Source organism: Rhinichthys klamathensis, unplaced genomic scaffold (assembly GCF_029890125.1).
Source record: "Rhinichthys klamathensis goyatoka isolate OS25496 unplaced genomic scaffold, OSU_Roscu_1.1 h1tg000019l_1, whole genome shotgun sequence".
NCBI classification, from domain to species: domain Eukaryota; kingdom Metazoa; phylum Chordata; class Actinopteri; order Cypriniformes; family Leuciscidae; genus Rhinichthys; species Rhinichthys klamathensis.
The window spans coordinates 4,308,538-4,336,073 of NW_026606570.1; the positions used below are offsets into that span (position 1 = coordinate 4,308,538).

Consider the following 27,536-nt stretch of genomic DNA (forward strand, 5'->3'; position numbering starts at 1 on the left):
TGCTTGTCACCACGCTCGCTAGTTACTGCTAGTTATGTATTTACCGCATTTATATGAAAAGGAAGGAGCAGAAAATAACCTGATGCAGAGAAAGAGAAGGAGAGCGTCGGTAATCTCTGGAGCAATCAGCGGAAAAGTGCGCTTCGCATTTTTCAATTTCTACCTGCCACTCGCAACTCAGGCTGCAGCGGATATGCTTGGCAATTTGCCAATCAGTGTGTTGTGTTGCACAGGGGGAGTCTGTCATGCTTCTCTGAGTCACACACACACCTCCAAAGAACCACGTCTGATCACACACACACTCACCGTCTTTATTAAGAGTTACGTACCACCAGCTAGTAGATAAAAAAAGGTTTGTCTAGTAAACAGGAATGATGCGTCTTGATTTAAGTTTACATGGCGGAATATTCTACAGTTTTGACACAACGGAGATGTCAATCAAGTAAAGGTGATTTTTTCTAGAGCTAATTAAAGGGGAGATACACTTGCTTGTGATCATGTTTATTCACAGAAGTGCATGTGTCTGAGATTCAGCCACCTAATTAGCCCTCCTCCTGAGAGTTACAGGATCATTTAATAAGGAAGAGGGGGGCTCTGCTAAAGAGAAGACTGGATAAGATATAGTATACTGATGAAGCTCAGGTGTTTCTATAAATGTTCAACAGTTCCTGTCGTTCCAAACCTTTAGGCCTATACTTTATTACTTGAAGAAGATTTTTTGAAAAATGTATTTTGTAAATATTTAATGTAATGAATGAGCACGTGTAGTGTACTTCAAATCATAAATGTATATTTCAAAAATATGCAATATATTAACGAAGCTTAAAGAGAGTGCACAATGGCCTGGTTTCACAGACAAGGCAGATTAAGCCAGGATTAGGTCTTAGTTCAATTAGGACATTTAACATTTAGGCTTTTATAAATTTTCCTTAGAAAAAGAAAACATTACTGGTGTGCATCTTAAAACAAAACAATGGCACTGACATATTTTAAGATAAGTCTGTGCAAGTTGCTTTCACTTAAAACAGCTCAAAAATGCATTTTAGTCTGGGACTAGCTTAAGCCTTGTCTGTGAAATGTGTCTTAACAAACCAATACATTTTTAATAGTGCACTTTGTAATGATGTCAAATTAAGAAGTATACTAATTTTGATAAGTTGAATAACAAAGCACATGTAAACCATATTTCAAAGCCAACAGAAGTAATTATGAAATTACATATAAAGATCCTATTATATATAAGACTCTTAAATTCAGTTTATCTAATAAAAATTCTGATAACGATAATACATTTTCATTAAATTGCAATTCTGAAATGTGTTCAAAACGGTACAATCAGTTCACACTTAAAGGTGCAGTAAGTGATTTCTGAGAAAAGTTTGATATTTGAAATCGACACCCAAACAAACACACCCCTCCTTTCATTGCTCCGCCCCCAAAATAACAAACTTTCTTTTTTTGTAAAATTTCAAGTGTTTCCCAGAAATCGCTAACTGCACCTATATTTACATAATAAGCTCTTATTAAAAACTCATTTCTAAAAAACGTCTTTTTTTTTTTAAGTATGCTAAAGTGTATTCTTTTTATTGGATCGTCATGAGGGTGAGTAAATGATAAAAAAAAATCTGTATTTTTGGGTGAACTTCCATAAAGGATAAAAAATTTGACAGACTGATGTTATCTTGATTTTCTTCAGGTATTCATAAATCAGCCAAACCAATTGCCCATTGACATTGACCAATTCTGGACCCATTGACATTGATTTATTAAATGTTTCTTTTGCTGCAATTTTATTTTAATGTAAATCATTTTGATCATTCTATTACTTCCTGCCACATTACCACATAATGTCCATAGGCCTGTGAATTCCAAGGTGTTGAATGAGCCATATATGAAGTATAAAAAAAAATTTAAAAAAGGTTTTTCTATCAATCTACCCAAGGCCACCAACTCCGCCATTCAGAGCAATCCACCAGACATGGTATGGTGTCGGACTGTATAAGGCATATTGTGCCAGTGAATAAAGAATATGAATGTATTTGATATTGTATGGAGTCTAGCAAAGAGAAGCCGACTCACCCTTTCTCACAGAGTAGATGTTTGTGAAGCAAATGCTCCCTTTGCCACCATAATTAATCGCTCTCATTAAAATAACAATTCTTTCAAATTGCTGTCGCTTCATTTGTTAGGCACACATACGGGCCTGAAAGGACAGAGACGTTTCTAAGGCCAATTCATTGAACGGGCTGTGCAAGGAGGAGTGGTGGAAAAAAAATCGTAATTAATGTTTTTGTTTGAGCGCAGAACAATTCGCTGCTTTCTGTTACCTTGATGCGTTAATGTCTTTGTGCGTATCTAAAAATTCTGTTTTACTGATGGCACATTGTACCTCTTGTTTTGTTTTGATTACACCACATGCAATATGCAAACTGCAGAGGCACATTTTACTTTCCTTTATTAGAGAGACACGGGTGATTATTTTCTAGACAAATAGAGGGAGACAAAAAATAAAAAGGGAAGATTCTTTGCATTTGTTTCAAGGTGGACAAAACAGTGTACATCCGTGTAACGATCTGCAGCTGATTTCCAAAATAATGGCCGTCATATTAAGATGTTAATGTACTGACTAATGAAAGCGTATATGCTCTCGTTAATGTGATTGTCATGCAGTTATCAATACCAGAACATTCAGTGAAGAGCCTTAATGTGTTTGTTTATGCATGGAAAAAGAGCTGCAAACCAGAATGGAGATTTTCGTTTTCGCCATGGAGCACATGTCTTGGGACTTTGTATTTTCTATACTACGAAAAAAAGAAATGGAAGAGAGATAGATGTCTGAAAACTAAAGCAAGCTTAAAGGTGCACAAAGTAAATTCTGGTTTATGTTGCGCTTGCCGCTGTGATAATCTTAGACTTTACACTGACACCTACAGGTGTGGATACAGCATGGCACAAAAGACAGCATTTTCATTTACTTATGCAACTGTAATGTAATTGTAAATCTCCTATTTGATCTCATGATTAATTTATTCCATGAAAGAATGGCCATTTCCCAATGCGTTCTTAAGCGATCTTGCGACCTTGTGTTTTCGTACTACGTCATCATCAACCGTCAAATTCCGGTTCCAATACTCAACAACGCAAGTACAGAGAACACATGAAAGTACCTGGATGTGTTCTTGATATCGAGGATGCATCGAGTGCAAACTTGAGAAAATCGAAGTGTTAAAAATCCCAAAAGTCAGAGGGCGGAGGACGTACGGAAGCCTGTAAGCTTTAAACTTCTCTTGTTCTTAATCAAGAGATTCCCACTGAAAGCTCACAAATACACGACAGCTCGTGAAAGTAAACATTTGTCGTTTTGTCTGGCATCATTTTAATAAAGTTCTAATACCTGGAGAAAGCCTGCAGTACTTTTTAATTGGCATATTTAAAAGCATCATTGACAAAGCATAACTTTAAATAGGCTACTACTCATTTACACAAATACTAAAATAAAAAGATATCAAATAATAAAAATAATTTAATTAAATCTTTTAATAGGTTATGACATCTGTGATGTTTATGCCATATTTACTGTGCATTAGATGGTGCTGTCCCACTGCCTAATATGTGCTAAACGGTCAGTTGAGCAACAAGATCACAGCACATCTCAATTCTCATTTCTCACAAAGATGCGTTCTGTGTCCGAGTGTCCGAGTTCTTTCAAGGTAGCTTGGCAAGACCCTTCTGTGCATTCTTAGAATTGAGAAACAGCCAATGTTTAAAAAAACGAGGGGTTATTGAGAAAAAGTATGAGCTGCTTATGGGATCTCAATATGGCAGCCTCCATGATGGACCCACACTATATGTAAAATAAAAACACCTTTTTGAGCCACTTATTAGACTGGAGTCTTCATCTTAAGTCAGAGTACATGATTTAAAAAATATTTATCAAAATCAGTCATTGGGGGAACATGTACTGCAAAAAAAAATGACTGCACCTTTGAAGTCCCTCAAAATCTGTTTTTCTACCCACCAGTGAGCAATATGCCATATTTGGACTTCTGATCTAACATTTTACCTGCACTTACTGAGCTAAGTGCACTAACATGCTCTTCATTCATGTAGCATAGCGGCGAGGATCAGCTCTCAGGGTCATAATGTGTAGCTTTGTCCAGCACACTTCACGTCCATTATCCACTTCATTACATGTCTCCTCTCATGCACAGTGCAGCCTTATGGCCTTTTAGAATAGCCTTAATAACCTCAGGGCCATAAAGCTAAAGCTTTAGGACAGAACGGCACATCTAAACCTTGAGGCACAGGATCATCGAGGTCACCTTTGACCCCCCCCCAGAACCAGTCCTTCAATACAGAGAGGGGAGAAGCATCAGGCCACACAGGGGCTTTGTGGATGTCCAGACATGAAGGCAAAGGGGCAAAGGGCTGGAGAAGGAGAAAGGCTCTGAAACCTAAAGTATGGATCACACCACAAGAAATGGTCCCATACTGTTTGTCTTTCCAAGTTCTGATTGCCCTATGAATGTCACTACTGCCAATATGCAGTGCCACTAAAACCGAACATTCAAGATTTTAAAGATCATATACGTATTAGCTGCACTAGTGCATAATGCACCATATCAACACCATGCTCTTTGCCATTGTGTCCATATTTCTGATCTGAGAGTGCAAACGTACTTAAAAAATTCACAGTCAAAATTAGGAAATTGTATCTCACAGGAGGATCATGTCACTTACAGTGTTTTCACTTTGATTGGTATATTCACTGCATGGACCTGCTCCTTATCTGCATGAAGATCCATTTTCTCATGTCACTGGACACATCTACTCAGGCCTTGTCCACACTAATATGTTTTTGTTAGGAATGCGCAATGTATCGGTAGCCATATCGGTATCGGCCGAAATATGTTCATTTTTTATGTTATCGGTATTGGCCCAATAAGAAAATTTGGCCGATATATTAAAGCCTATAAATAATGAATTATTTCCTTCAGCTGCGCACTGTTCACCATGATGGTTTTGAATAGCTTGAAATATGATTGGAATCACTTCAAAAAAGGAAAAGACAGTAAAGTGCAACATGCGCTGTGCACAGACACAAGTCTGTCATAACGGCTACATAAAATTATAATGAGAACATTATAATTGTGTGCTTGGAACATGGCTTTTAATGGTGAGACTTTTTGTAATCAGGCTCTCAAATTACATAAAAATGTGGATTTATTGGCCAATATATTGGTTATCGGCTATCAAATACAAAGAATTTTATATTTGTGTTTTTAGCAACGAAAACAAACCTTTTTGAAAACTCTCTCCAAAGTGGATACATTTGAAAACACCATTTCCGAGTTGTAGTGTGGAATGTGAAAACGGAGGTATTTAAAAAAAGATGGCGTAAGTAATGGACGTCAATGCCTACTCTCAAATTACATCATTTTACATTACATGGGATAAAAAATCTGACAATTAAAATTAGTTAAATGTGATGTATTGTCAGCCAACAGTAAAACAGCAAAATCCATTTATAAATAAAAACCAATTAACAGCATTAGAACAATAAATGAAGATAAAAAAATCGTGTGTAAGGCCGGGAAAGGGGAAAGCGGTAAAGTGCCTATAAAGTGCCTGTGAAGGCAGCATTTTCCAGGTTGAGGACACTGCCAGGGAGTGAGGAAGAGGGGGAGGGGGTTTCCGAGTTCCTCCACAGGTGTGTATGTCTGAAAAAAGGTGCTCCTAATCTGAGCTGATTATCAGCAAGTTGCATCTCCCCTAATAGCACCTCGTCCGTCACATGCTCAGTCATCTGACAGAGAGACTCTGTCAGAGAAGGAGGGACAGAGGAACTTGAGAGGGAAACTTAAACCAGTAATTAGGCTCAGCTCATCTGGTTAGGGGAAAGGGCCCGATTTCTTCACTGTGTTAACCAAAGAGTGCCCAAAAACAACAGCTTAGAACAAGTAATGCTGACACCTTTATCATATAATAAGAGACAATGTACAGTCAGACAGTCATTATCTCCTAGAAGGCGCTTATTTTACAACAACCAGTCGACAGTACATAATCTCTCTTATTATGCGACGACTTACCAAAAAAAATTGAATATAAAGTATGAATTTGATTTGAAATTATCTGAGAAGGAGACCACAGAGTTATATGAGAGACATTAAACTAAAGAGTTTCGATGTTAATCAATCAGTTTTGAAAGTGGTTTATAAAAGCCATGTTGAGAGTATGTTAATGTTTAATATTACAGCTTGATGTGGAAACCTGCGAGTGAGGAATAAGAATAAATTGCACAGGACAGGGAGAGCAGCGGAAAAAATAAAACTCATTCTGATTCCATACATCCACTTTACTCTGAATTTGTAAAGCTATCAACTGCAAAGTTTACCGGTCATTAAAAATATTTGACCTCAGAATGCAGGGATTGATCAATGAGAATAAAGTGGAGAGCTCTACAAATATGATAAAATTAAAGAAAAGGAGTTGAATTAGTATTTACATTTAGAATTAGCTTTGTTTGTAAATAAATCCTTGAATGAATTGATACAATACTGAGGCTACTATGTACGATATCATGTAAAATATGCAACGTGGCATATAAGAGGGGCAGCCAGAATCTGACAGCTGAGTGTGGCATTTATATCGATTATGGCTAATCTAATGTCCAAATCTAACCGATAATGAAAAAACATCATCTAATTGGATTTAATTGCTATTAACGGGCAAATGTTTAATTGGCAGTTAGATATGCCCCTTTTATCTCAGAGTGGTCCTCCAGCGAACAGCCCCCATCCACACATGAACACACACGTTTGCATCCATCCCAGACACACACACACACACACACACACACACACACACACACACACACACACACACACACACACACATGTAGCGTACACAATGGGATGAAAAGAATTCATTTGTCAGCCTCCGTGAGAAGATTAATTTTATATTCTCAAACTAATGGATGGATTTTATTGCCATTTAATATGACATACGTATAACGCCATGTTTTCTACAGTGTTATTAAGGGACAAAATGTATAACATCAATTTTAAATTATCCGTAACTGCAAAACTATCTAATTAAGTAAATAATGCAGAGATTGGATAAAATATTTATTGCCATGTGATGGTGGTTAAATGGAGCTAATGAGGGATGCAAAATACCCTGCCTTCAAGACATCAGGCAAAAGAGGCTTTTGAAATGAGTTGATCTCTAAAGGCCCGATTACCTGCACAAGCCCATTTACTGCAGGTCAAACAGCTCTATAAAGTCTGGAATGAGATAGTTACCATGCTTCAATCACTTGCCATGTTGCAAAGCATGTGAAAAGACCTTTGCATGTACTAAAGGTTTAATTAAGTCTGCCTTTGACTGTCCAGCAGAAATGCATTTCTCATATCAAACATTTATGGGTCAGTGAGATGATGATAATGTTGTTTTGATCGCCCCTATTAATTTATTCAAAAATACATTAATGGATTTTCTTAAATACAAGTCTTTTTTTTTTATTGACCTAAGATAAAAAAGGGTAACACTTTATTTTACATTGTCCTTGTTACATACAGTATGTTACATGTACTTACCATAGTAATAATAGTAAATTATGCATAATTACATGCAACTAAATCTCAAGCAAATTCTATACCCTAACCCTATAATAAGTACATGTTGTTAATTACTAACTCAGTACTTAAATATACAATTACACTGTAACAATGACACCTTAAAATAAAGCGTACCAAAAAATTTACTATAGTTGTTACATGATGTCTTTTTTTGTATTATAATTATTTATTAAAAATAAAAAGTAATAATCATATTTTAGAATAAAAACTGCTCAATATTTGATCCGTCTCACCAACATGAATACAACAATAACATTTCTAAAACATTGGCAAATGTTCCATCATTTTGGATCTTCTTATTCATCGTTGACCCTTAGGTGAGAGAAACAAGTAACAGGAAATGTATAACAGTAAGCCATATTCCTAATATTTGGGATTTTACACTGATTTCTATTTGTAACAATTACATGTCAGTATTTTTATGTGAGGGCACAAGCGTGATGTGGGTCCCCTTCTGGTCTGTCCTGCAGTGGCGCAGCTGTGGGGGGTTCAGTCAAACAGATGGGATCAGGCGGCCCTCCGCCCTCTACGGGTCCCTCCCACACACATATGTATACAAACTCTCACCCTTTACCGTACACACACACCACATTGACGTCCATACAAAGGACAGCTGCCCGTACCTGCCAACATTCAAGACTGGACTAATTACTTCCCAGTCATCAGTTAACCAATGGGCTCTGGTCAACAAAAGGAGAGGGGTGGGGATCATAACTTCACAGAGCTTCATTAGAAAGGATCATTTGTCAGGACTAACAAGCCGAGCTACACAATGATGATGTAGATGGTCGCTACATCACCGCCTTCACAAAAGTTTCATCAAGCACCAATGTTACGACAGCACAATCTGGGATATTACAAATTCTCTTTATGTTGTAGTGAAATGCAAAGAAACATAGATGCTGAAAGCTGTACATTGAGGGTGAAGTATAAAAATGTTAATCTATGATCTGCAAATTTGACTGGTCAAGTCAAGATATGATCACTTTGTAAACAAATGCAAATTAAATGCATAAAAGAAATAAAAATGCGGATTGATTAGGAGGCCTCATTTAGACTGATGGGCAAGGTAGCTGGAGAAAGGTGCATGATGGGATTGTAGGACAGATATGGACATAGGAAAAGGAGTCTAGCTTCAATATATCCAATGAAATCAAGAAAAGTTAGTGCAAGGGAGACAGAGGCTAGTTGTTACAAAAGGACTTGGCTCAAATGTGGTATCTTTAAAGACAAACAACACAAAATGTATTTTCACTGGTTTTGTATGTTGGTTTTATACACCCGGTTTAAAACTTTCTTAAATTATTTATTTTTTAAATTCTCTCCTACAAACTAAAATGACAATATCTTATTTTTTTCTAGCTATTGGATAACAAGTAAACACAAACCACACTGACATTCTGTTAACAGTCAACTATATAATGAAGGGTTGTTCTCATGACAGGAGTGTTCATAAATTTCATCAGGTTTTTTAAAACATTATAAATGTAATACTTAGTATACTGGACAACAACTTATGTATTTTTTGACTACACAGATAATCTGAGCTGCAGGACTTTTTAAACACTATATCATCCAAAAAAATATTGTCCTCGCCATTCAAAAAAACAAGGACAAGTAAGCGTACAAATGAATGAGTCACTTGCACAGAGTAAGTGTTTAAATGAGCAGTTTAATGTGAAGTGAAGTGACTATTAGAGCAAATACTATTAGCAAAAACTTTGTGGTCCAACAAAACAAGACAATTCGATTTCTATCGCAACTAACTGAGCCAGATCTCTGAGAGAGGAGAAAGAGAAAAATGGAGAGAGAGATAAAGAGAGAAGGATAGAGAAAGGGAAAGGTAGGGCTGGAGGTGGGGTGCTTACTAATGAGAGCAATGCCTAGATAGGCAGTAAATAGGAGTACCAATATATCAAAAGCTATTCTCTTCAGTGAAGGCTGTGAAATCTTGAGCAGACCCTTTCCTAATTGAATTTCATGCCTTGCTTTTGTCATGTGCCACTGCAGCTTCTGTCCCACCAGCTCTATACAGCAGCAGGGTCCGAAAAGGAGGGTGAGACTGTGTGCATGAGACTGAGAGATTAACACGGGGTGTGCGTGGCATTCGGCTCACCCAAAAAGTGTGCGCAGACTTATAAAAAACTAGATCCGACATTCGAAACGCGATAACGAGGACGGAAGGAACACGCAGAGAACTTCTGTCAGGATACGTACACATACTCCGGCCCCCAGTCTCCGTCCCACCACGAAGGCCCCTCCTCTGGCCAGATCAAGGGGTTGGATCCCATGAATTAATTACTGTCCGCCTCTCCGCCTCCGGGTTATTAATAGTATGATATGAGCAATAAAAGGGCTTAGGAGTGGGAACAGGGGTGGCAGACTGCAGAGGTGATCCGGAGGGGGGCAAGAGGGGAGATTTGCGGGGACAGAGAGAAACTTTTGTGGACAGGGAGAAAGAGAGCAGAAAACACTATGGTGCTAATCTTCAATCCATCTGGGGTTCATTAGCATTTAGTGTGTTTGCAGTTGCCAATCAAGCCTTAAAGGCGCCTTTCTCATCCTCTTTCAGGCCTCCAATGTAAGCCCTGTTAGAATGGCGCGTAAAAGACTTGACAAAATATTTTTGGACAAGTGCTTTTGTCAGCGACCTCACCCCTCCCAAGGATTGGCCTCTGTACCGGTGCTCTCAACGGCACAAGAGCTCAGGCATACAATTCGCCTATTACAGCCGCAAAGCTTATTATCCCCCAAAATAGTTAATAATTAGATTAAAACTTCAAATAAATGAAGTGGTACTGTGAATGAGCCAGGCGTAGTCTCTCTACACGCAATCTGTCTCGCAGTCTATCAATATGGATTGCCAGGATCTCTCTTTTTCAGAACTCGCGCACAATGCCGCAGCAGATGCAGCCGTAAAGAAAACAGTATAGCCATGTGTCCTTTCTTTGCAGCACGAGGAATTCATGGCCTTTGCGAGAGAGGAGGCGGCAGAGGATAAGACGTAGCCATTTAGATGTGTTTGTTGTTAAAATCTGGTTCTAATAGCTTTCCGTATTTGCTGATTGCGGTGCAATTAAGAGCAAAGAATGAATAGCAAAAATGCAAGTGATAAGAGAAAAGAAAACAGCTTTTCAAAGTATATAAATACATCTCTTCCAAAAGGTTAAAAGATATTTTATGTTTACATTTCAAATCTAGCCATGTTTTTATATTCTGCTGCACTTTAGTCTCATTTATGCATGTTTTTATGAGTTTTTCTGCTTATTGTGAAGTGTTTACTGAGTGTTCATATAATGTTACCAAAAGGACAAACTTCAAACTTTAGATTAAAATTAAAGTGATTTGTAATGCCAGCTTTAAGAACTGTATTCCATTCAGTCTGAGACGACTAGTGAAAATCCCCTTTTTTTAATTAATGAAAAAATCGAATTACAAATTAAAAGTATTTGAATGAAAAGTCAGCACACTTTCATGGCAATCCATAACTATTTTACAGTTTAGTGAACTGAAAAACAGAAAACCAGTTTTAGTATTTGGCACTCAAGATACAGTACATGAACTCCACAAGTGTGTGTAACCTGATGATCATGTTCTCCAGCATGATTTAAAATGATTCAAAAAGCATTTTGAGCTTCAGAAGCAAAAACTGATCTAATCGTTAGAAGCAAAAACTGAACAAGCAGTCACATGATGTCACTAATTTGATTAGTGACCTAATAGTGCATATTTCTGTTCATTTTCTAAGTTTGAATTAGACTTTGAATCTCAAATTTAGCCTGCCAGTCTTAGGCTGTAACAGTGAAGGAGAAGCCGATCAGAAAGAAAGAAATAGAGTCACAGAAAATTGAATGGTAGCAGTAAATCCAAAGAGAATAGAAAGAAAAGCTCAATATTTTCTCATCTTGATGGTTTCACTCCACTTGAACAAACATTCACAGCTGGAGGCTTGAGAGAGAAAAGAGAGAGCGAGAAACTCGGGGTGAGAAAGGGTAAATGAGAGCGAAAGAGTGCATGACATGTAGACAGAGATGGTCTATAGAGGTTAAATACCGCTTAGTTTGTGAGGTCACATATACTTGAACTGATGAGAACATGTAACAGTCACGAGAAGAAAAGCGCATTTCTGTCTTTAATTCAAGGCATTGTTGGAATTTCATTGAACGATCAGTGGTATTGCCAACTGTATTTAGTGTGACAGTTAGCGTTAAAAAGAAAAGAAAAAAGTATTTTCGCCTTGGAGATACTCGTCCCTGGAGCTATTATAGACATGTTTCTGCTTGATACACAAGTGATGAATCTATTTGAATGGGAAGAGAGATGTTCACAAGCACATGCACCTGCCACTTAATAAAAAAAGACAAAAAAAACCAACAACATCAATTAAACGCTACTCTGTTAGTTATTCAAAAAATTCTGAATTTTAAAAAAAATAAAAAACAATATGTACGTCTCTTATCATGGACTCTCTGGATCCTGATGTCCAGTTGTCAGAAATGGCAGTGTAACACCGTTCTCTCGGACAACCTTCTCAATCGTTCTCTCGCTTTCTTTCTCTCTCCCTGACTCCCTTTAAATCCTTGAAACAGTTCAAGAGACAAATTGCTTCTTGTGCCCGTATCAATGCATTTCATTTAAACCTCCTCAGCAGGGGGGTCCGGCCGAAAGATGTCATTCAGCGAGAGAGGAAAAGATAAAAAATATGCGGGGGAGAAAGAGGAGAGCATTGGAGGCAAATGGGCCGTGAACTGAACCATCATGTAGCCGCTAAGAACCTGCTTGCAGGCTTTATTCAATCGCTTCTTATTGTGGAGCGGCAGGCAGCTGAATGCTCTCTTTCAGAGAGGTCTGCAGCATGAACTTAAAGCAAGTAAATTTCTATCTTTCTGCACATTAGCTGCCTCATTGCCCTTCAATTGAGTCCCTAAGAGCCCAGAGAAAAGAAACTGGTGGCAGGAGAAAGATCGAGAGAATGAAGCGAAAAGTTAGCCACATAGGCAGAGAGGATGGGAAAGAGAAAAGTCGGAAAAGAAAAAGGACCGGAATAAATTGAGCGACCGTTTCGGTCTTCAGAACTTCTGCACTTTCAAATGACGGGTTATCATGAAACGCTTGCTTTCCGATCTAAACCAGAATATGCTATGATTTAACCCGTGACCTCCAGAGAAATCTGAGGACGGAGCCAATGACTGTCCCTCAGGCTCTTGCCATTATGTCAATCAAACAACAGAAGACAATAGAAATCACCGGCAGATCGGTCACACTTCCTGTAGCACTGTGAGGCATAATCTACCCTTCCTTCTCTTTCCTCTCCTCCATCACAACATCAACAGGTCGCTCTTGCCATGATCAAAGAGGCTCTTGTGTTTATCCAACATTGACAATAAGAGCAAATGTTAGATTTCGTGTAAGGGATAAAGGGCTGTAGGAAGTGTGTCGAGAGCTGGGAGGGGCTAATGCTGACAGATCCCTCGGGATTGAAAGAGCACTTGATCACCTGAGAGCTGTATAAGATTCTAAGCAACAGGTGGATCTATGTGGTTAGCATAGACGGCAAGAGGACTGCTACTGTTAGTAGGTCTGAATTAAGCATGAAACGGTCACAACTGCTGTAGCTAGAACTATAGTCACAATGTAACACATCTTTGAGTACCCTATTGCTTTTATGAAAGTGGTACTACATAAAAAAAATTTATTAAAGACGTAAATTTCATTCAAATGCTCATTAAAGATGAAGTGCATCATTTATTTTTCCACAAGCATCACCAGTTACAAAAATAATGAATGTTTCAAACAGGTTTCTCCCTCCATCTGTTTAGTCAAAAAGGTCCCGTCCCAAACACCCTCCTTTTGTTGAGTTCAATTCATGAAACTCATGAAATTATTAGGTCCATTTTATTAACCCTTTTTGACGCAAATATTGTCCAAAACAATATTTGAAGGCCTCCCTCCATAAACACTATATTTCCCGGTATTTCTGCTGTGTTTATGACAAAGATTTTCAAATGTTTTTTTTTTTTCCAATAATACACTGAATTAACATGGTTGATTAATTTAATATTATAAATTAATTAACCACAAATCGATTATTTTGAGTCCAAAATTTGTTTTTCAGAACTGAATGTTCTTTAATAAAAACAATAGATACTGAAGGGAAAAAAGTTATATGATTTTAGTTTACATCTTGATTTTATGTGTTAGCATTATAATTTAGAGTCATTATTTTAATATATTAGTAATAATTGATTCATTTAAATACATTTAAAGGGTTTGTTCACCCAAAAATGAAATTTCTGTCATTAATTACTCACCCTCATGTCATTTCAAACCTGTAAGACATTCGGAACACAAATTGAGATATTTCTGATGAAATTCGAGAGCTTTCTGCATAGACTGCAATGTAATTGCCACTTTCAAGGCCCAGAAAGGTAGTAAAGACATCGTTAAAATAGTCCATGTGACTACAGTGGTTCAACCTTAACTTTATGAACACATTGACTATTTTAACAATGTCTTTACTACCTTTCTGGGCCTTGAAAATTATTATGTTGTAGTCAGAAAGTTCTCGGATTTTACCAAAAATATCTTAATTTGAGTTCTGAAGATGAACTAAGGTCTTATGGGTTTGGAATGACATGAGGGTGAGTACTTAATGACAGAGTTTTAATTTTTGGGTGAACTAACCCTTTAAGTAATTCTGAAGTCCCTTGAATGAGAACCACTATTTTATTGCATTTAATTAATAACATTAATTAAGTTCAAAATGGTCACGTTTATTTAATGGATTCACTCAAGTTAACAGTTAAAGTTTCATTCTGTTCTGTGCAATTTCTCCAAAATTGAATTCTTCAAAAAATATGTAGTATTGTAACTGAAACTGTTACTGTACATTTATGGTTTTTATTGTTGAGAAGTGGATAGGTTTAGAGTAAGGGGTTGGGTTATGGCTTAACATATCTAAACATATCTAATTATACACTGTACCTATACATTTAAATACAAAGGATTCATGAAGATGTTTACATTTGTAAAGGTATAAATAAATACCTTTACATTTTAGCATACACAAATGTGTGTTACATACAAATAGTTATGAATTCTTAAGAGGCTAACTGTTTTTTCCCATTAAAATGTCATATTTTTTAGTTTAGAGCATAGCAATGAACTAAGAACTGTTGCCATAGTAGTGGAAGATGAGTCATAAAAAAGTTGGAAGAGACTGTAAATTCTAAATGCACATATCTCAAACTTACGAGTTCACTAGCAAAAAGGTGACCTTAAAGCTCACTAACGTGGACTAAAAGCCTTAAAACTCCAACTTTTTTCAAATTCTTCATAAACTTTCCAATAATTTCATGTCAATTTGTCAACATACCTATGTTAAGGTGAACATTTGGTCTATGCATTGCATACAGTAAGTATGGGTGAAGAGTTAATTGTGGTGGTAACGCTGTACTGACCAATCAGCTTTCAGGACGAGACCAGGTTTGTGTCTTAGTGAGAGAGGTGATACAACGCCTATGAGAGAAAACAAAGACTATAGATCACAATCACAAATCAACACTTGATTCAATTATCTGATGATCAGTCAACAATATCATTGCTTTCACGGTGCCAGCACTGAGAACAGACAACTGTTTAACCAGGGAATCTATCGGAAGATTGACAGCACTAACAAGTGTGAGAAAGAAGCCACATTTCCACACACGTCACATCAAAGAGCAGAACAAGCATGACACCATTGAATCTGACTTGCTGAACTTGAGTCACCCTCACCGATGACCCCTTTTATGGCTTATGAGGAGCTTCGATCATGAATGCCTCCGATTTTGCAGCGCATGGTTAATGGTGACATTTGGCTGTCGGGGCGCTCCGAGTAAAAGCGTCCCGCACACACAGTGGCCTGCGGCTGGGGCTCTAACAATGGCCGGGGCCCACAGTGGACACACACACTTCCAGCTGTGGCTGACCATCCTGGCCTCTTCTCCGGCTCCCATGAAATTGGAAATTATCAGGGCCGTTTCTGGTGACAAATCATTGTCTGTGTGTTCCTGCCACTTTCCGAGGAATAGACCAGACCGAAGGAGGGAAGAAACTCTTTTTGATGGGACTTGAAGGCTGACCTCATCACCCTCGTCCTTCAAATCTCTGACCCCACAGAGATGGACTCAAAGTGTGGCCTGAGGTTGACTCTTTTAAAGTGCTACATTGATCTTTAACCGTTCCCACATTTCCTGCAGAAGCATCGAGACCTTCAATATACGAAAGGGAATGCTGGCTTCCTCAATCTACCCATCTGCACCATTGACTAGAGCTATCGACCATAGTCTATATAAATTAACTCAATTAATAACTTTTTTACAACAAAAATGTACCATCACTGAACTTACTTAATCTGGACTATGACACCATTTTCTTCTAGATCTGCTGTACAGTCGAAACAAACTTTGTTGCATTATTTTCCTGGTATCACTGTAAAGCTGCCTTGAAACAATCTGTATTGTAAAAAATAAAGCTGACTTGACTTGATATAGTCAGGTTAGATGCCATATTGGATTTCACACATGCAAAAACATGCTGTGAGGGATAGACTTAAGTCTGCAATATATATTGGTGTGACGTTATTTTGAACAAAATCAGGCAAAACGAAGTTCATTTCTAGAGTTTGAAAAAGCTTGCCAAAGTGAATTGACTGTTCTTCATATGTAATACAGTAAAGCTGCTTGCTTTAAAGCAATCTCTTTTATTAAGTGATATACAAATAAACGTGATGTGACTTGATTGGAGTTCAGAATTTCTCAGAATCAGATGCTTTCATATCTGTTTTCATTTGGGTTGTGTTCATTTTTGTTACTGAGAGGAAAGCATGCATCAAATATCCACATATTCATCTAAACGCCACTCTCAGAAAAGTGGATGGCATCGGCATCGGGATGTTTGCTGACAAGTGTATTGCTGCAAAGGTATTTCAAACCCCTTTTTATCCCTAAGCAAAGAACAAAAACCTGAGTTGAGAACTGCACTGACAGTGCATCAGGGCATTTACAGACGTTACAATAGCACGCACTGTGTAAAAGTCATATAGGCTATTTACACAATTTTCAAAACTTATACATTTCAAAATTGTTTTATGGAGTTTTTGTTTACTGAAAGTTTTTCAGAAAGACATATCATCAGCAGAACTTACAATCCAATGAACACCCTGTACTTCTGTAACTCATTCCTGTCCAAAATGACATGGCACCCTGGTCCCTGATGAAGGTTTATTCCCTCAAGGCTTGTGAATGGGATGTGTATGGTAAACCTGAGGAATCTCCACTGACCTGCAGCTGAACTCTTCTGTACCCACAGCATCTTTACAAACTCATAGTATGGCCAAGGAAGGAGGCAGTATTTGTTTATAAATAATGTTCCCTTTAGAGCAATCACTGCTTGGCTAAAGGCTGAGGAAGTGAGTTGGGCTCAAGGATGAGGAAAACAAAAAGATGAGGGGAAAACAGCAACTGCCAGTTATGCTGCCAGAGGGCCTGGTCTCAACATCAAACCTCTCTCGCAAGAAATAGGCTACTGCAGTACTAGTTTTGTATGTTGGTTTCAAAACCCTCTTTGAAATTTGAATAATTTAAGTTTAGTTTGGATTCCTGCAAACTGAAGTTACAGTGGCTAGCATAATATGTTTGCAGTAAAATGCAATAAAAGCACATTTAGCTTATGAAACAGGAATCCACAGTATAGTCAACTAGCTGAAAGGTTGAACTTTGTGTTCCCAGGACAAGTGTATTTTTCATAAATTTCACATTGGGGCAAGATGAGACATATCTTAATTTTTATACAATGGCAATGATGCAACATTTTTTTTTGAAAATAACAATTGTTAGGCATTTCTTCTAACTAACCTTTACCATTTTTTGCTGTTTAATCTGTCATTTTTGCTGATACGCATATTTGACCATAAACAGTCTACTTTCCATTAATTGTTAATGGCTTTTTATTGACAACACGCCCCATTCAAATTATATCCTTTTCTTTGTAATCAAGAATTTAAAATTAGTTTAAGAAAGTGATATTAAAAATAAGCCTAACCCAAGATTTATTTACTGGTCGAGTAAAGTGTGACAACTTTCGATCGCTCGATCTTATTTATGTGCCATGCATTCGGTACGCAGAGCACCGTGGTTTTACCAGGGCATAATATAAACACACAATTATGACACTTTGTGGCACTTTCAATACCAGTCAATAGCTGATAGATATAGCCTAACCTAAAATATATATATATATCAAATGTGGTTAGTCAAACTCTCCCGTTCAATGTATTAGCACTTTGCGTTTCATACGATAATTAGGCTAACGTTAGTTAACAGAAACCGTAGAGGAAAAAACAACAATTAGCATACAGTAAAAGAAAATACCTTATTTGAAGACTTGAGAGGATGTGACTGAATCTATAAGCGCTACCTGAAGACTAAAAAAAAAAAAATCACATAAGGAAATGGTTTGAAGCAACTAGTCGTTAGAAACAGCTTTAGCGTCCTCTGCTGCTTATCCTCAGGAATGTACGTTGCTTTGCAATGTTGATTGCAAAGCAAAATTTCCGAAAAATATTAAAACTCCTTAGGAAATTTACATTGGCAACACCACAGTTATTATCACAGTCTTACTTTAGTAAGATTTCCTTTTTTATTTCCTTGTGTCAAGATTCTTTTGAACTTTATAAAACTAAAAAGGACAGAAGTAGCTAGGGATTTCACTTCTCTCAATACACACAAAATCAACACTATTGTGTGTAGCCTATAATATGGATCAAATCACCTTAACGCTCTGCAGGTACAGGCGATCATAGACAAATGGAAGTTCTGTGGTCCTGTAAGGTTTTCCCGGTGGTCTACTTGGTATTATCTTAAATTTCAGTCCAAAAGACAAAATCGTAAATATCATTGTTTAGGTAGGACAGATGAAATGTTTTCTCTCGGCAAACAAGCGTCTAAAAAGATAAAAATGACTATAATAAACAAATAGAGGATTTCCTCCATATATTCTATTTACTTCAAAATGCATTCATGCAATATAGAACATCATGTCAAGCATTAGTGAAGCAATAAATAGTTTAGGCCTACACAAAATCTGACCACTTGTTTGTTTGGAATGTTTGGGGAAATTATTTCCTTTGACTTCCCTCTTGATATCATAATTTCTGCTGGTTGCTAAAGGTTTGGGAGACATGGACATGATGACTACAGATTTGACATGATAACTAACAGCTTGAATATAGTTCTATATATGTCCAGACTGCAGTGACCGTTCTTTTTCCCCCCATGTCATGTAGACAAAAAATGTTTTGCTTTTTGAATATCACTACATTTTATTGTTGGTTACTCATAAAAAATGGTTAACTATAAAAATAAAAAAAAATAAACAACCGACATTTTTTCTTTTCCCTTTATATGTCAAAACAAATATTTAAAACACTTAGAAAATCAATATTTTTCAGTTATTTCTTTTTTCTTTTTTTTGTACAAAGAGGTTAAACACAGAGTCTGACAAACCACAGGGTATCAATATTCTCATCTAACTCTGCTTGTTTTGAGAAACACTATAATTCACCGGTTGTAAACTTTAAAGTGACCTGACAAGAGACAGCAAACACGATAACAAACTAACAGCTTGCTACAGGAGCATGAAAAGCCAATGAATCTTTAGAATGGAATGCAGCATTTTTCAAAATGGCCATTAAACATTTTCATCTTTACGTTTAACTACTTTGAAATGGTAAAAAAAATGTTTATGAATTAGAATCTCGCTTTGAAAACTCTTGTTTTGCCTGCTGAGAGGGAGAGATTGACGCATATCATTGGCTTTTCAGGCAAGACAAGTAGTTTGTTTAGGCATGGTTTGTAGGGAATTACAAACCTGCGCACATATATTCAAACGCACATAACTATAGAATCAATTCTTAATGCGCATGTGAACGCCATCAGCGTTTATCACAGGTTCGCATTTAAAGTCTGTTTAGAGAAAACGGTGTCGTCTTAGCGGCCCCTAATTTAATAACAAATGATCATTTCGACGGAAGTGAATCAATCAAAACTAACTTTAGCTGGAAAATAACATTAGTCAAGAACCGCTATAAAACCAAACCATTCTCTGTTACCTTAAATTATATGTTTATCTCTGTAAAGCTGCTTTGAAACAATCTACATTGTTAAAAGCGCTATATAAATGAGGATGACTTGACTTATAAAATACCCAGTGTGCAGTAATTTTCAACACAGCAACGATATCAGTTGAAGTCCGGGCTGACCCATGAATAAACTCAATGACATCGACTCTCCATTTTACTTCAAATTCATTTTGTGATTAACTAAAATGGCTTAAATGAACTCGAAGGCAAAATGAAGTATATCTCTGAGGATGCGTCTTTGGTACACTGACTTGCAATTGGCACCGAAATAAAAAGGCAGAGAAAATGGCAAATTAGATGAATTTGTTATTCGTTCAACGTGGTCGCAGCTTTTATAACATGGATGTTCCAGATTTTCAAGGGGGTTCTCAAATAACAGAATCTGACCTGAACCTTAGAAAATAAATATGATAACCTAATATGTCTAAAAGTGCTGGTAGAAATAATTCAGTAAGCACGCAAGATGAAAACATAGACAGTGCATGGGAAGTGGAGAGCAGGTCATTCTGTTGGTCCTTGGGGATTTTTGTGAGGCCACGTCTCAATTGGCTCTTTCCTCTCTAAGTAGTGTACCTGCTTTGTGTGATAACTGCACAGAAAAAAATTTGCCAAAGGGCAAACTACAGAGTGAGCCGTTTTGAGTTCAGTCCCGTCTCACCAATCCTTCTTCTTCTCATCCATGGACACTCCACCTGGACCTAGTGCTACTATCAGCAAGAGGCCACCGATCACTGATGTGGTCTGGAAGAAGTCGTACTTGAGGAAGTCGTGCATGGGCTTGTAGGTTGGTATGGTCCAGAAAGCATTGAAGTACACGTTGATGGCCAGCAGCCAGATGACCAGGGTGAGGGCCGCCAGTTTAGTCTTGAAACCAACAGCCACCAGGACAATGAGAGCTGTACCAACCAGGTTCTGCAAAATCTGAAGCAAACACAGATACTTTAGAAAAAGGAAGTCAGTGACACATGTGACTGATGTAAAACTGTAATACAGGAAGGAGGATTCAAAACTGCAGAAATCATCTATGCAACTGAAAACCTGTCCACGTCTGACCTCAAGTGGTGAAAAGGATTACTACAATGGAGAAGACACATCTCAGAGACACTGGTTTTGGGACACATTACATTTTGTGGTGACCCAACACTGGGAATAAAAACGGTTTAAGATAAAAAAGTAAAGAAAACATCCTCAAATTAAACATTGAAATTATTATTATTATTATTATTATTATTATTGCTGTGAACTGCATAGGCGTAACAATGGCAAGTTATCCATGTTTGGTTTCCAAATACTCTACCGTGCAAGATTTTGGAGTTAGTAAGAATTTCATTCAAATAAATTAATACTTTTATTCAGCAAAATGCATTAAATTGATCAAAAGTGACAGTAAATACATTAACATTGTTACAAAAGCTTTCTATTTCAAATAAATGCCGTTCTTTTGAATTTTCTATTCATCAAAAAATCCTGGAAAAAAAATGCATCACGGTTCCCACAAAAATATTAAGCTGTGATGAGAAGACATGTTTCTTGAGCATCAAATCAGCATTTTAGAATGATTTATGAAGACGGAAATGAAGGCTGCTGAAAATTCAGGAATCACGTGAATAAGTCACATTTTAAAAATATATTACAATAGAAAACACTTATTTTAAATCGTATCATCTCCACAGTATTACTGTTTTTGCTAAATTTTTATCAAATAAATGCAGCCTTGGTTGAGCATAACAGACTTCTTTCAAAAACATATAAAAAAAAAAATTCTTACCAACCCTAAACTTTTGAACGGTAGTGTTTATTGCGGTTGACAGACTTGGCACAAACCATTTGGAAATCTTCATCGCAATTGTACCTTTAATTAAAGTAGTCTGTGTCATATTGTTTTATTCATTGTGTGTAGTTTTGTTTATGTATTTTGAAAATGTGCCTATGTTGTGCAATATGTCACCTAATATGGATGTCAGATGAAACCGCAGCCTTCAGGTTAACTTACAAGTCTGACTCTCTAACCATTAGGCCACAACTGCCCAAAGAAGCAGAGCCAGCCAGCCAGGAGTGTCTCAAAATTGTTCCATGGAGATGAATGACATCAGTGCTGAAAACTGTCTAGCCATTATAGCTTTAATGTTTGCAAACCAAACAAGCCATGAGCAGTTTCTATTATAATCCAACATTTATACAGATAAACTGAATCAGGTTTGAGAAAGCTTGCATTTCAGGTTGCATCATGATGCAATTGGCACAAATCCTCAACCACAAACCCACATCCTGAGCAACAATCACAACATCATCTTTATGACTGTGACCTGCACAAAGAGCTGAACACAGTGCAATAATGTTTTAGACGTTCTACCAAGTTATAATATACTGGGTTAAAAAACAAACATTTATAATGTTTTAGACGTTCTTCCAAATGAACGGGTTAATATGCTTCCATATGCTGGGTTAATAAAAACTATAAACAAAAAGGAGTCTCCTACATTCAAAGACATGCAAACAGAGTCGACTGAAGTTTTATATCAAGTATCTAAGCTTGTTTCTAAAAAGTGTTTAAAGGTAAATACATATTCATTTTAAAAAGTGTTGTTGAGAAATTTTTGTAATATTCTAAAATGTCATTTTGCTGCAAATTCAGTAGATATTTTTACAAACAAAAGGAGCCAGAAATTTAAATTCTGTCATTTACTACTCACCCTGGTGTCGTTCCAAACCCATACGACTTCCGTTCATCTTCGGAACACCAAGTTATTTTAATAAAATCTGAGCCAGTTCTGTACTCTCTATTGATAGTCTACGTCACTACCACTTTGACGCTTCAAAAAGTTCATAGAGAGTTCATCCATATGAATTGAGCGGTTTAGTCTACATTTTCTGAAAAGACACAATCGCTTTATATGATGAACAGATTGAATTTAGGCTTTTATTCACATATAAACATTGATCAGTGGACACAAAGAAAAGCTCAAACGAACCTGCGTTACAAGCGAGAACAAATCTCATTGGTAACACACGAGAATTAACTTCATTGGTTCTCGCACGTCAAGCAAGCATACTTAGGCTTCTGTTATCATAACTGATGTGTGTGTTGATGAATCACTCAGATTTTACTAAAAATATATTAATTTGTGTTCCAAAGATGAACCAAAATTTTAAAGGTTTGGATTGGAATAACATGAGTGAGTAAATGACAGAATTTTATTTTTTAAATAAACAAAATATACAAAAGTTAAGATTTTTACTTAATACTTTAACTATAGGGTTAGGGTTAGGATGATGGTTTGGTTTAGGGTTAATTGCATGTAATTATGCATCATTTATAGTTATTACTACAGTAATTACATGTAACGTGTAACAATTACACTGTAAACTAAAGTGTTACCTAAAAACCTTAAAGAGGTCATGAAATGCAGTTTCAGATTTTTATATTATGTTTCTCGAGGTTAGTTTATAATGTTTGCAAAGGTTTTTTTTGCACCAAAAAAGGTTTTAATTATTGGATGAAGAATAATTTAAAAGGGTAAACGGATTAATCACATTTCTTTGCGATTCACCCATTTACAAGGTTGGACTAAATGTAACAGGTTGGTTTGCTCACCGAGAGGAAGCTGGTATCAAAGTGCAGCAGCGTCATGAACATGAGCACCAGCAGGACTCTGCCTCCGAGCTGCATGTACTGTTTAGGAGAACTCTCTCTCATAGTGGGAACACCAGCAAACATACTCCTGCCCTCAGAACGTGACTCAGCAAGGAGCAGCAGCAGACCTCCACCCAGAGCCAAATTCCTGAACACAGAGGAGAGAAGTCAAGAACGACGAGATCAGGGCATAAAACATAGGATGATCTACTGCAAAAAAACACTTACCTCATCAAAAACTTTGGGTCCCAAAGAATGCTATAGGCAACAGTCTGGAACAGATAAAGATCAAGACCGTAAATAAACGGTTTAACTCAATTAAAGTCCTATCCAAAGATTATATCTAATTACATTTTAAAAAACTCAAACAGAATGCTCACACCTGTAAGGCGATGATCCCAAATAATCCAAAGCAGGCATATTGCACAAAATTCCGGCTCAGGATCAGTATACAACCACCTTTAAAAGAGAAGATTAATAAAACACTTTTATGTAAAAATTTGAAGATGGTCCAACCTGAATAATTTAGTGCTGAACAAACTTCTTACCCAGCTGTCCGAGTAAGTTGATTAAGACAAACAGTGTGGCCAGAAAGAACCCACATCCCCACGTCGTCTCAATATATTCTTTCTGCTCACTCCACTGGAACCACATTCGAATGCCGTCCTCCAGGAACGTGCTGATCAGACAGAGACGCGCTATGTGGGGCAGGTATTGCTTCGTCACTCGAAGGAACTAGAGATGAACGAAAAGACAAACATATAAAAAAATCCCCAAATCTAGGTATGAGCGGTACAGGTATAATCATGTTAAATGGTGTAAAATGGTGTCAGATTAAGGAATTTGATAAAGGAGGAATTTCTCACCGGTCAATCGACATGTGACAACACCAGTAATACCGGTATCACAACAGCATTTTTTCCCTCTTATCCACCTCGCTTTTAAATGCCGTGCACATTTTACTTTCGCTTTCGATTTAGCCGCAATTGCTTGAATGGTGGGTATTATTCTTAATGAAAAACATAACAACAAAACAGTACAATGACAAACTCGCGTATATTAAACATATAAATTATTTAAAAAAAAAAACATGGCCATACACCATGAAGGAAAATTAGCAGATTGCCTTAATGTTTGCAGGTTTCCTATTAGCATTGGGTTTAAATCCAACATATTTCCCAAATAGTCACTTTTACAATTTACTTTGAAACCAAATCTTCCACCATCGTCTTCTTGACAGTCAGCTCTCCTCACTCTAGTCATTTGATAGATGACACTGCTGCATTCATTTCCTGTTCTCACTGTAAAGCTGCTTTGAAACAATCTGTATTGTAAAAAGCGCTATATAAATAAAGGTGACTTGACTTGATATGAAATCTGACTCCTGCTGTTGATCTGTGGTGCGATTTTTGTTCGGCTCAGACTGAATTAAATAGACGCCTTCAGTTTTTAATTGTAGTGTCTGTTCTCTAACTGAACTAAATTAGTTTTATTACTATAAGAAAAATGCAGTGCCACGGTGGGCAAGTGATGTAATCGGTGTCCACCTGAACACCGTGTAACACCAACTATCGCAGCAAGCCAAGTAATTATACAATATATTTCTGCTTTCCTGTATTTTTTTTTTTTTTTTTTTTACAAACCTCAAACAGGAATAAATAGCAAAAAAAATATTAATCTATTTATTTCCCTAGGGTGAATGTTTTAGATTTACACAAACTTTATATTACATCAAGTAAGCAAGCAAGCGCTGAGGCAGCTCTTCAAATGCATGTTGTTTAATGTTTAACCCCTGAGCTCCAATTACCCTTTTCACTTTTCCCTACATTTTAGTCAATATCAGAGAACAGGTGGCCAAAAGCACATCCATTTGCAACTGATGACTCATGATGAGCACAAGTGCAATGACTCCAGAATTTAAATATCACTGTGGTTTACTAGCAATAAATCTTTTCCACTTCCTCATAACAGGTGTTGAATAAAGATGGACAGGGAAGAAATAAAGATGCTGCAATTTACTCTTACAGGATTATTACATGATCTTTAATTCTCATTGCTTAATGCCTTAACCTGTAATAAGGACAAGATTGTTAGAATATAGCCTATTATATTGGTAAATTAAAATATCAACTTAATTCATTCTTCTTAAAAGTTAAATGAAAGCAAGAAGTAAACTATAGAGTATAAACTATAAAAGACCATGGCAAACTATAGAATTCTGTTCTTTTTGAATAAAAATGTGCTGATTGTAGGATTACTAAATATATATATATACACATATATGTGTGTGTGTGTGTCAGTACAAGGCAGGTTTTTTTTTTATATGAGCAATAACACTCTCTAAACATGCTTGTGATTAACTCAAGGCTTATTGAGAGCTTTGACACTGGCCTCTGCTAAGCCCCGCCCCCAAACGATCCACATCAGCACTAAGAAGACAACGAGCCAATCAGCATTCAACAAGTACCAAGCAAGACTAAATGAATGGGGAAAAGATCTCAGGGCCAATGTCTGCCTGTGTGTCAACATTTCTCTTAGTCTGCATGCCTGGAGGGCATTTGACTTGTTTCCATGAATATCACAGATTTGTTCTCAGTCAAAAAAGATAGTATTACTGAATTAGAATTGTATCAATAAAAGAAAGATATGACTTTTAATAGTGTTCCAGTTGCCATGGGATAAAACCGGTTAAAAATAGAAAGAAATATAGCCGTCATTGGCTGGGATTTAATCAATTTACCAAAACGACACTGAAAATTAAGCTATAAATTAATAAACTGAGATGATGATGGCACTAATGGCCTTGAAATCCCCAAAACTGATAAACCAAACAACTCCATTATACGCTTCAACAATAATGACATAATCCTAAAGTTGCTTCTTGTTATTAAGCCCAAAATAAGCAGAAACTACGCAGCATGAAAAAGAGCCCCAAAAAACATTCATAATCATACGAATTATGCACATTTTGCAACGTAAACAACATAAACGCATTCGATTAATGTCCAGCTGTCAAATTCCTTTTAAAACTGGACAACAAAACCTAATCTTTTCCGAATCAGTCATCGTATGGGAACTATCAAACGAGTATAGTAACAGTGCATCATTTACTCTTGCTTCATCAAATGCACAGATGTGTGACTCTGCACTGATGCAAATGATTTAGAGATAAAGTTTGTATGACGTTCAAACATTCTGGAGACGCAAAAATACTGTATTTATATACCGCACGACTGTATAAATACATGTCATGCAGTCCTTATCAGTACTCGAAAACAGCCCTGGAAAATCAAGGTTTTGGCACAGTTCTTCTAGACAGTATCACTAGTTCAGTTCCTCCATCTGGGTCACAAGACTGGAAGTTAGTTAATAAACAAATCAAATTTGCAGTCAAGCAAACATGACCCGAACTGTACACGCACACATGGACTTTCCCGAACTTAGGAACCGTTTGTTTAGTGAATCAGTGTAGTCTCCATGATTTAGTGTGCAAGTTCCCTTCCCTGGCAGGGCCTTCTGTTCTCTCACCTGATCCGCCACGTCCTCCGCGTTACTCATTAAATCATTTTGAGCCATGACACCAAAATCCAAGAGACGATTTCCGTCTGCAGGACACCTTAGATTGATTCCGTTCCGTTTATCGATACCTATGTCAGCTACCCGTTGTGTTACAGGTCTCGTACTAGACTTGCTTCACCGTCGTCTGTGTGTACTAGAATGCCATCTCCGCCCCATAATGCCCTGCAGTTCGCTCTGTCGCCCCCTGTAGGACACACATATATGTGCATGCCACGTGTACTGATGCAGCCAGAATATAGAGCTCAAGCAGTGACGTCTCTCAAGCCAGTGGCGACTGGCGAGGCCAGAAATCTTGTTTTATGATGGACCTCTTTTTTTCTATATAAAACATTATATTTTTATTACTACTTATATGGGTTTAGATTTTTAAAAAGTCTGATGATTTTTAACAAATTATTGTCAAATTTATAACAATGAACACAATATCTGTGTGGATTTAAAAAAAATTTTTTTTTACAAAAAATCTGTTCTACTTTATATGCAATTCTGGACAGTTTTGCTT

The 27,536-nt window shown here is 37.0% G+C and overlaps 2 protein-coding genes across 3 annotated transcripts in view; both read right to left on the reverse strand.

Moving 5' to 3' along the window:
- The window catches only part of c5 (complement component 5), a 124,905-nt gene that overhangs the window by 89,793 nt on the left and 7,576 nt on the right, over positions 1 to 27,536 (reverse strand). The window lies entirely within an intron of this gene.
- Positions 20,110 to 27,208, reverse strand: surf4l (surfeit 4, like). Its single transcript, XM_056236411.1, has 6 exons — positions 26,984 to 27,208; positions 24,004 to 24,190; positions 23,838 to 23,914; positions 23,684 to 23,727; positions 23,417 to 23,603; positions 20,110 to 20,742 (listed from the first exon to the last, which is right to left on the reverse strand). The coding sequence occupies exons 1-6, from the start codon at positions 27,029 to 27,031 to the stop codon at positions 20,476 to 20,478; spliced, it is 810 nt and encodes a 269-aa protein (XP_056092386.1). The 5' UTR covers positions 27,032 to 27,208; the 3' UTR covers positions 20,110 to 20,475.